The sequence below is a fragment of the Aptenodytes patagonicus genome, chromosome 10, assembly GCF_965638725.1.
Source record: "Aptenodytes patagonicus chromosome 10, bAptPat1.pri.cur, whole genome shotgun sequence".
Classification (NCBI taxonomy): domain Eukaryota; kingdom Metazoa; phylum Chordata; class Aves; order Sphenisciformes; family Spheniscidae; genus Aptenodytes; species Aptenodytes patagonicus.
In genome coordinates this window covers 357914-369234 of record NC_134958.1, presented here as the reverse complement: position 1 = coordinate 369234, position 11321 = coordinate 357914, and the positions used below count along the sequence as shown (strand labels likewise).

General features: G+C 42.3%; 1 protein-coding gene across 1 annotated transcript; it reads right to left on the bottom strand.

The window, feature by feature from the left end:
* On the bottom strand, window positions 1-10566 carry PYGO1 (pygopus family PHD finger 1). The gene is made up of 3 exons (XM_076347705.1): window positions 10450-10566; window positions 5881-5966; window positions 1-4116 (listed from the first exon to the last, which is right to left on the bottom strand). Exons 1-3 carry the CDS (start codon window positions 10496-10498, stop codon window positions 2995-2997), a joined length of 1257 nt encoding a protein of 418 aa, XP_076203820.1. The 5' UTR covers window positions 10499-10566; the 3' UTR covers window positions 1-2994.
* Window positions 10567-11321: the final 755 nt, after the last annotated feature.

The following is an 11321-nucleotide window of genomic DNA, read 5'->3' as shown; positions in this document are numbered from 1 at the left end:
TTTTCCTAGTACCTTACTGACAAAACATGATTGTTGTTTTTCCTGTGCATACTTGAACTACTACTAGGCAATACATGCAGAGAAAAAGTATAACCCTCTCTCTAGATAAAGAGTCCAGGTATGCCAAGAGCATATTGGCTGGATGACTTCTGGAGATCCTAATCAGTCATATCTCTATGATCAGTGTGATAACAAGTTTGGTTTTGTTGTTCATTTGCTTTTATTTGATATAATTGGCATTTGCTAATGCCTTGAATTTGTAGGTTAATAAACGCAGAAAATACACTGGATTACAAACCCAACATAGTACCAGTTTAGAAAAACTGAAATAAACTGTTAGAATAAGTTTCACAAATACACAATTTAAGGCTTATAAAATTATACTCCAGTTGATTTTAAATTTGTAAGAACACTATATTTAAATTCTAATGTCTTGCTAGCTAATATAGAGAACACTTGCCTAACTTCATGTAGGGTTGAGGAAGAGATTAAGAAATACGTGGCTATTTTAAATACAACATCTGCTCCAAAACGTTAAAACATTAATTGGACTTCTGAGAACAAATGCCCCAAACATCTTCTCACAACAGGAATGGGGTGTGGGAGTGAGTAAGGTATTGTGAACAGCATGCTTAGGTAACAGTATCACCATTGGAGCTATTGCTGAATTTTCACTGAGCCACATTTTTTATTTCATTTACATTGCTGTAGGTCTGAACCAGCTCCACTACCTTCACAGTGCAAGTTGTTGCAGAGATCAAATTCATTTCCAGAGGAACAAATCTATCTAAACAAGGTTTCGTTTAATTGCTACTTTAGATACCAAAAGCAGATTCTAACAGTCAGTCAGTCATTAGGAAAACTACTGAAGAATAAATCTAAGAGAGGTTGTTGCTTGGTTGTTTTTTTGTTGTTTGTTTTTCAATATCACACCTCTAACAAAACAAGATAAAGTTTAGTCTCTGTACTAAATAAAGCAAATAGTGATAAAAACAAAAGCCCTGGATCTGCCTTACACTTTCTTTACATCTCCATACAAGAAATCCTCAAAATACGAATTGTGTCATTTACACTTTAGACATTATTTCCTTTTTCCTGATGAGAGGCAAGACAAAAACGGAAGGCAATACTGCACTTCTCCAGTAAAAGAGTTTATAAAACTTATCACTTCTAAAATAAAAGAGGGACAGTTATGTAGATCTGCACAGTATCTTCCAGGAAAGTACCACAGTAGAGCCCATTTAAAATCAGACACAATAGTGAACTAGCAAACAGGCCTTACTTTTCACTCATTAGCATAGCTTACCATAAAAACTACCTCTTTATATAAATGACGGTATTCTATATAGGCTGCTACATTACTCATCACCACAGGCCTGAACAATTTATCACATTAAGGGACATGACTACTACCTGTAATGCTTGACATAAGATTTAATTGCTGACTGTTTAAAAACTGAAAGTTTCCAGCACAGTGGTGAGTATTACAAGCAGAGTCTGTTATTACAGTGCCACCTTTTATTAAGTAAAAACAACACTTCTCTCTACAGAAACACACATTTTCAGTTGCATATGCAACTTTATCACACTGGTAAGGCTGAAGTCTTCAAGGCTAGCTGTTTCCCCACGTTAAAAAAAAAAGGGGGTGTGTGTATTTTTGAGATCAAGAATAAGATCAAATTGCCCATATTAAAATAGAATTCTTAGCATCACGCATGAAGCTCTAGTGTCATTCATACTTGTCAGCAGGATATCAAGTTTAGCAAAGAAGCTAAACTTCTGATTACTTGCTCCTGATGTGAGCTAAACGCACCTGATGTGAAAGCTGTATTTTTCTTCACCCTAGATTTCTCACCCCTTCACTGCAAGACAGGCTGAGGCAGTGGTGGGAATTTTAAGTTTTAAATTTCAGTTTTAAGACTTTGCTGGCCAAATTATTTTGCAATTCAGAGCCTGTGCTGAGCACACCCCATTGCCTTGCACCCTCCTTCATGCCAAGTGGACTGTGTAAGCTCAGGATGACTGAGCAGGCTTTAGTTGAAAGCCCTAGCAGATGGGCAGGACTTTCCCTGCCCTAAGTTCATTCACAATTCTCAGGCAGCACTGAGGTGGGAGACCAGAACCATCAATGAGAAAGGATGAGAGAGAGGTGCATGATTGCACAACCGTGACAGATGCAGAGACCGTATCCTAATGTATGTGCTCAAAATAAATTAATTAAGGTTACATATGCAACCCTAGTTTTGGTATTCTCTAGATTTAAAGCACTGGACTTCATAAACTCGATGTGTTCTTTTTCCAATGTAATCATATTTTGTAACTATATCCAAATACTGCAAGACCTAGCAAGAGTCTTCAGCAAGTAAGTATTTGCTGAGAAGTCAAAAGAGATCATTGCCTTTTCAAGGAAATATATATGTGTAAGAGTTGCAGGTTTCATTGTGTTACTAAGCATGAAGTCATCAATTTTTGAATAGTGTGTTAATGCTTTACTTCAAAAATAGGAAAAAGCACATATGAAATTCTCTGTATTTACCCTAAAATAAAAACTACTAGTACTGCACATTCCTCCATGTCATCACCACTATATTCAAAGAAATAAAATGTAATGAGTACTTGCAAATATAGTACCATTAAAACCAAGCACTAAATGCTAGTGTTAGTTAACACATTAACACTAGCAAATTCAGGGCTATTCATACGGGCACATTTTTGCCTTCAGTAAAATTGTCAATGCACATTCTACTTCTGATCAATTGTCAGTTATGTTTTACAGTTTAATCAGAAACAAAAAAATATTCCATCCTGTAAAACATTTGCACACATAAAACCAAGAGTACAAAAGCTGAGATGGAAGTTTATGAATGAAAACAGATTAGCGAAAAAAAGATGACAGCAATCAAACACAACTGATTGTCTGCAGAAAGTGAAGTACCCAATTTGTAACCAAATCTTCATAGCAAGTATTTCAACCACTACCACCAATTCACGTTGTTAGCCATCCGTATTCAATGCAGGTGGTCCTGCAGTCTCTCTTGTACGCATTAACTGGACATCTTTGTCAGCCATGCAAGTATCACAACCCCATACTGCTGATGCTTCTGCTGTAAGAAGGCCATAAGCTGACTCAGTCATGCCTGTACAGATACGATGAAACCATTTTTGACAAGAGGCTTCACACAGGATGGCATCCTGGTCATCATTAACTTCATGTGTACAAATTCCACATGGATAGACCGGTTCAGAGGACGAGTGACCATGACGACTGGGATGAAGGGGTGTTTTGCTGCTCTTTTCAGAGTTGCATCCTTCAGCAGTACCTCGAGGCTGGCGGGACTTACTCTGAGTCCCATTTGAATGACTAGCATTAGTGTTATCAGCACTATTAGAATGGCTGTTATCCTGATTTACCACATTGTTTCGAGTAACATTTTTTAGGTCACTGTTACCTTGACTCACAATGTCCTCTGTCCTGTGATGATGCTGATGAACAGCAGTGTTCTGGCTGGATGCTTTGTTTCCACCTTGACTAAAGTCTTGCTTTTGTGCTGATGATTTTGTCTGGTTGTACGTGTTTGGTGGAGGAACAAAAGAATGGTTTGACTCTAGCTGAGAATTTAGGAAATTTGGATTGCTTCCAGGACCAAAGTTAGATGGCACGTCAGGGTGAGGTATCTGACCAGAATGACCAAAGTTCTCACCAGGATTTGGTCTGAAATGCTGACCAGGCATATTGACATTTTGATTTATCTGACCACTACTATAAGGTGGTTGATTCCCAAAACCTGGGTTATCATGTGGACCAAAGCTGAAAGAGTGGGGTCGACTAAAACCCATTCCCACAGGGTTTTGAGGAAGGGGATGTGGTTGGTTTCTGAGGGAGTAAGAACCACCATATGGAGAGGTCACTCTGGGCAGCATGTGAGGTGGCATTCTGAAAGTGTTATAGCCTCCAAAGCCAGGATAACCAGGATTACTGAAATATGGATTTCCTGAAGGAAGTGGTTTATAAGACACAGTGTTATAGTTGTCATCAAATGGATTTGCAGCTACAAGGTGGTCAGAGCTTGGATTCGGCGGTGGAGCATATTCAGATGGAGGAGGAAATGATGATCCCTAAAAATATTTTAAATACAACATTTAAATTAGTTTTAGTATTTCCCTGCCAAACAGACCAACCACAAAGGTCCTGGATTAGCAGCACTACTGCTAAAAGAACTATTCAGCTGTTGTGTAAAGATCACCCGCTGTACCCTGCCAGGCTGTCTGAAATTTCAATACGGAGGCAAGAGAGGAGTTTGGGCTCCAGATAACATGGTGATTTATAGTCATCTCAGTGTTTTAAAAATTGTGCAGTTGCACAACCATGCTTCTGAAAATACTACTTGATATGTGACTTCTATTTCTTAATCTTTTACATAAGAAAAGCAACAATACAGAAAGCCATGTGTCACTTAAACACATGCACAAAATACTTCCAAATGTTGAACAGCAGATTTGAAGCATTTCCTTAAGTTTCATTTTGGGTCCATTTTACTGAATATACATCTCTTGAGACACTCCACTTCTATGAGGATATACAAACCGAATGTTACTATAACCCTAAAACAGGTATATAGAATATAGGAGTCTGCATATTAGAATTTTCCATATTCTGTGTACCAAACAGAGGTGTCCCTTATGAGCATTCAGTGATTGTGGACAGTCTGCAAAGCATAGTCAGTAGGTATAAAATACAAGGATTTCTGGCTACAGAGCATAATCAAGCGTTTAATGGAGCCCGGAGGCTGTTTAAATGTCATCAGAGCGGCTATACAATTGAATTTCATTCTAGACTAGCCTGTGGGGAACATCTAGCTGGTTCACCCTCACACTAACTGTGCTCACAGAAAGCATTTCCTCCTAAATACTAATAAACTAAGACTGAACTTCCCCCCCCCCCCCCCGAAAAAAATTCTGCTGTGCCGCAAATTTTGAACCTGGTAAGAAGAGAGGAAACTAATCTGCATGCCCTCTACAGTTATCACCGTTTCAGAACACAAGGAAAGCTCCACCGAGAAAGAAGTCTGAAACCGTTAAATTAACTGAATGTTTCTCAGAGCAGGTCTCACCGTGACTACTTTAAAACAAAACAAAAATTAAGAACACAGATCCACATCTCAATGGAATCTGGATAGGCCTAACAGAAAGTGACTGTTTGACCTACATAAATAAAATTACTCTCACTGAGCAGTACCAAATTAAGAGATACTCTCACTCAAAGCTGAATGAACACACAAAGGAAAATCCTGCACTACAGATATCTAATTGCTTTAGATGTTTTGTATTCAGGCTTCCTTTTCTGGAAACAGAAACTGTATAGAAATGCCAAATTGCAGGGATTCACTGGAAAGGAGCTGAACCTGCCTCACAGCTTTTGCTTGAAAATCACTTGGGGGATATGCCAAGAGTTTGGTCAAAGCATTAACAAACTGTACCAATCCATTAGCCCACAAACCTACACGTATAGGAGTAAAACTAAGAAGAAAAGTAGTCTCATGGCAACTACTCGTGCTGTACAGATTTTTACCAATGGCTATAAAGTCACTAAAAGAAAGTCTGTCTCAGAATCAAATCCATATGGCAAAATACAAGTTGTTGCAGTCTTACTGTGTTCCTCTCTTTATAGGTCTTTGGCAACCTACAGAGATTAAAATAACTTCCATGAGAATAACTAGTATTATGAAGATTTCAACTTCACAGTACAACTGAAATATTTTGTATTTAACTGCTATTTGTGAGAATAGACTGATATTCAGAACAATGCGAGATAGTCATACCAGCAAACAACATCCGAGTGCACTATTTATTAAGAAATCAAAAGAACCAAAGGGAATTTACCTGTGTATTTGCTTTGCGCTTTTTCTTATCAGGGCTTCCAAGTTGTACTCCTGGTCCTCCTAACCCATCCAATCCACTGTCACCACCTACAAAATTTCAATCAATGCAATACTGCATTAGTTTTCTTACAGACTGTATTTTAAGTTTGCCTCTATCTGTCATAGCAACGGATATCTGTTACAAATACTGAACTTGCGATGTAAGGCACCAGAATTAACACAAGTCTTTAAGGAGCAAACAATCTGGAGGTAAAAGTTAGCATACCTCATGTACAGCTGTCTTACTCTATCACCACTTTAATGTCCAATTCATGCTCATTACAGTTGGAATAAACATCTCCATTTATTTTATGCTTATCTGCCCCTTGGTTCTTAACATCTCTCCTCTTCACCAGTTAGAAGTATTTCTGGTTTGCCTAATGCATAAAACTTTCAAAAGAACTGCTTAAAACCATGCCTAAGATTCACCTCCTATTTCACTTACACAGACATAGCTTTTATCAAACTCACTGTACCAATACACAACAGTACGTTACAATACGCCATGACAGAAAAAGCAAACAGTAGTAGATCCATGAATGGAAACCACTGAAAACCTGCCACACTGTTTAGAAAGATCTCCAGTTTATCAGATCTAAATCTTACTAAATGCAAGACTTAATCAAACAGAAAGACCTCTGCCAAAAAATGAGAGGGGCTCTAAGTGAACCTGCCCTACTCTGCAGAAACCTCATAGAATAATTGAGCATGGCTGCTCTGGCACAAAAAGAAATAAAGAATGTTCATTTTATTGATTGCTCAATCAGACTTCACTCTGAGCAATACAAAGACATATCTGTACTTCACCTGGGATGATTCTTCACCTTTCATAACAGTGGAACAAGCTCTCAAAGTTGTATAAATTGTGGCTTTCATTTTTAAAACTCTCAAGTTAGACCACAGAGACACACACACAAAAAAGATTCTAGCACATTCCTTATTATCCCAGTCAGTCTGCCTTCACAGGGCTCAAGAGGATTTACCATCATATGGGAATGCAAAGAAAACCCTGAGCTGAAGTATGAAAATCACTTTCGGGTGATATGAGAGCAACACATGTTAAGATACTAACATCAATACATTAAGAAACTGTATGTTAATTCATTTTTTCCCGGGCCCGTTAAGATAATAGCTTATTTGCTCTTTAAAAAAAATATATGTATACACATGTAGTAACAGTATAGAGCAGTAAGAAGTGGGCAATCCCACCTAAAAATTTTTCTGTTATTTGTTTAAAACTCATATTCAGAATACAAGTCAAACTTTATCAAGATGCAAGCATACAGCTGAACACACAGGTTTGTCTTTATTACCAAAGGCAACCTGAAGATAACTGTGACTTACCAATGGTATGCAAAGAAGCATAATGTATGACATTACACCACTTTACGTTAGACAAGTATTCCCAGCAGACAGCTAAACCAGCTTTAGGACTATTCAGTAAAGTAACACAAAATCTCTTCTCACAGGGAAGAAGTAGACTGACTATATACAGACTGAAATATCCAACAGGTATTTCAAATACTCCTGATCAAAGGAGGCCTGACAAATTTTCACTCCTAGCACTTCCTTCCTCCCCCCTCTCCTTTTTTGAGGTTTCAGGGAATTTACCAGTCCTACCTCAAATAAGAATCCAGTTCTGCCTCTGCTTTAATAAGTTCCTTTTAGCTTTGGCTGTCATTGTTGAAATTTAATTTCATTTTTCATTATACATAAGGAAGATATGTGGACATCCCAAATCAATGTCTATTAAATTTTAAGTCTGAATTTCAAAGACTAGGGCATGAAGTCACGATCATGTTCTCCAAATAAAGTCATGCTTGAGCGTATCACGGTATAACCGACTATCAAAGTAACTAGGGATTACTCTTTAAAAAAAAAAAAAAAAAAAAAGAGTCCTTTTTGCTTTGATTTAGAATATAAAATCCTGCATATACTTAGTGTGCTATGAAGCACTGCCACTGCATTAACTGTAGATACTAAATAATCACAGCATAAAGTTTTACATAAAGAATGATGACAAATCTCCCTTAAATTCCAACTCTATAAATCATCTTCTTGATAAACTATTTGCTCAAAACTGTCCCCACACTTTCCATTAGCTTCTTCTCCAGCATTCCTATATGTTTATCATAAATTCAGTGGGAGATTGTACTGTGAACACCGTTCCTCACAACTGCATAAAATACACTCCTGTTCATGGACCTGTACTCTTAATACATAAACGACATTAACCATTGATAGCAACATACTACAAATATCTAGATTTCTTTTAATAAATTCAACAACTAGCAGCACAGATATTAGTAAATCTGTGATCAAGTAGAACACTGAGGATCATATGCAAGTGCTGTTTTACAGTAGCATAAGTTAAAACTATAAAATTATGTATAAATTCCCTCTCTGGGACATCATTCTTCAAAAACATAAGCATAGGAATATTAGAATTCCAGTGACAAGGTCCACCGATTTCTACATGAACTACTTACATGGGTGAAGCCATTCATATGCCTAGGTTTGCAGAACTTAGTCCTGTGTCTGGAAAGGTACAAAGCTTTTGTATTTTCAGTTCTCGCTGTGTGAGGCCAATGATTTAATTTAGCCCTACGAATTTATATATTCCCTGTGGATTTTATAATGATTTAATTTATACACGAAAAGAAACAGAGTGTTAGTCCTAGCATACCTCCAAAAAAGACTGAATAAGGGTCATTTTAATGCAGCCAAAATAAACTTTCCAGAAAGTCACTTCTGGTACCTACCACACAGACTTCCATTAAAAGGTGTACCAAGCAGTTTGGAACGTTGCACTAAGGGTGCAAAAAATTATTTCACTGTCTGAGACTAATTTTCCAGGAAAAAATACAATCCTTTTGACTGGGACATCAGCTATGTAATGGATCTAGAGATATAAATACATATCTGATAACTATTCCCTTAGTAAATAACGGATAAAGTGTATTTCAGCCATTTACATTTGGGAAAAGGAGAAGAGGTAAGTCCTGTATTCTTTTTTACTTCATACATACACAAGACAAACATTTTCGGTATTAGTCAGGAGAACTGCAACTTGTAGTTTTGTTTACATATTAAAAGATTATAACTTTGCATGTAATTTATGCCATACTTAACATACTGCAGATACACTATGGAGTATTTTCATACTCACTGTCTAGGTTTTTACAGGATGGATGCCAGTCTTTTTAAACAGTGCTTTATCTCAGTAAGAATGTTTTCCCAAGAAATATAAATGGCCGAATAAACTTTTCATTGTAGACAGAAAACTAAAGAGAGTCTAATTTCAACCAGATTTGGTGAGCCTATTCTGTGGCCCTGATAGTGTAAACAGTTTTGATCCTAAGCAGTAATCACATGGAACTCAGTGGGTAACTCAGGCATGTGAAACTGCATGTGCTTAAATACTTGCAGAATCAGGGCTTGAGACTGAAGGAGTCTAATGAATCCCAGTCTCCTTTGTAAAACTGCTGCATATTTTCATTCTCTCATTCTCAAGGTTGCAATCCAGCTGTTAGCAGAACAGTTTTAGAAAAGCAAACTGTAAATCAATGACAATATGCATAGCAGAATCCACACCCTTCCCCACTTACCCAACCATAAAAAAGCTTAAAACATCAAGAACAATAGAATTCCAGGGGCAAAACAGGAGGCGAGGAAAAGAGAAGCAATAAATTGCAGATCTTACCATTTTGCCATGATTTTCACCCAACTCGGTCACCCTACTGTCTTTCATTATTTCATTCAGAAATGCATTTCTGTTTTTAAGGACTATTAAGGACACAACTACCGCTACGTAGACCGATGTGCTACTGCCATTAAAGTCAGTTGCACAGCCGAAGTCGGAAGAGATACCGTATTTCTACCCCTTCTCCTTACACATTTCAAAGAAAGGCATACTTCAAACCTCACTAGAGCCATGCAACGGTGCTATTACTAAAGAATAGTATTTCGATAAATTTTTCATTTCCCGAAAAAAGAAAAACAAACCCCCAACTAGAATACCACGCACAAGAGCAAGACCAGGGGTAGAAGAGCGAACGCTCAAGTGTAATTTATGGGCTCTGCATCAACACTAACTCGGACATGTGGCACTGCCGACGTATTCCCTTGCACCAACAGTATGCACGCTGCATACTAATGGGCAGCACATCCAGAAAAACGCGAGACAACCACGCACCCGCACACCTCCACTCGTGGGTCACCTCTGCGCGCAGAGCGATCCCCGAGTTTTGCATTTCAAGGCCCGGGGGCTCCGGGAGCCCGCGGGGCCCAGCCGGGCCCCACCGTGCAAACTTAGCGCGGCTCCCGCGCCGCCCGGCTCCGCCGCCGCCAGCCGCAGGGAGGGACCGCGGCGAGGGCGCGGGCGGCCCGGCCCGGGCTGCGCGGCGGCCGGCTCGCAGCCTGGCGGGCAGCGTCGGTCGGGTCCAGCCGGTGCGCGCAACCCGCGCCGCCGCCAGCTCTCCTCACGAGTTAGGCCCCAGCAGCGGCTCCCCCGGCCCGGCCCGGCCCGTACCTCGGGACCTCTTCAGCGCGATAGGGTCCTTCTCCTGTTCCGCTGACATTACAGACAGCAGCGCATGGCTCCCAAGGCGGCAGAAATCGGGGCTCTTTGATGCTGCTGCCGCCGCCGCCGGCCCGCACCCCGCCCCCTCCGCCCCCGCCTCCTCTGCCGCCGCCCCCGCCCGCTGCTGCCGTAGCCGCCGCCGCCCCAGTAGCGGAGCCGCCAGACTTTGCAAAGTTTGGGCGCGGGAGGGCTCGGCGGCGGCCCCCGGCGGGGGCCGGGCGAGGCGGGCCCCGGCGAGCGGAGGGCCGCCACGCAGAAGCTGCGCGGGGGTGCGCGGAGCGCCAAGCCGCGCTGGGCAGGGCCCCCACGGCCTGCGGGCGCCCGCCTCGCTCGGCGCCCGCCGCCGGGGCTGCCAGGCCCCGCGGCCCCGCACAGCGCCCCCCCCGGCCACCAGCGCCGCTCACCGCGCCGCGCCCCGGCCGCCGTTGCCAGCCGGCTCCCGGGGGCAGCCGCGGCAGCAGCTGCCGCGGCGGCGGGGCGCTCCGCGGGCCTCCCCGCGCTCCCACCATGAGCACGGCGGGGGCGCGGCCCTCCCCGCAGAACCGCTGGCCCCAGCCGCGCCCCCGGCCCGCGCCGCCACGCGGGGGCTGTCGCTCGGAACAAAGACGCCGCGCTGGCGCGGGCTCCGCTGGCGCCGCCACCCTTCGCGGTCCTACGGCCGCCGGGACGCGCTGGGCCAGGCGCCTGCCGCGGGGCAGCCCCGGGCGGGATCGGGCCGGCCGCGCGCGGCGGCTGAGGGGCGGCGGGGCCGGCGCCCAGCGCGCGGCCGTAGGACCGTTAGTGCGCGCGAGGGCGGGGGCCGGGGCACGAGCAGCCTCTGC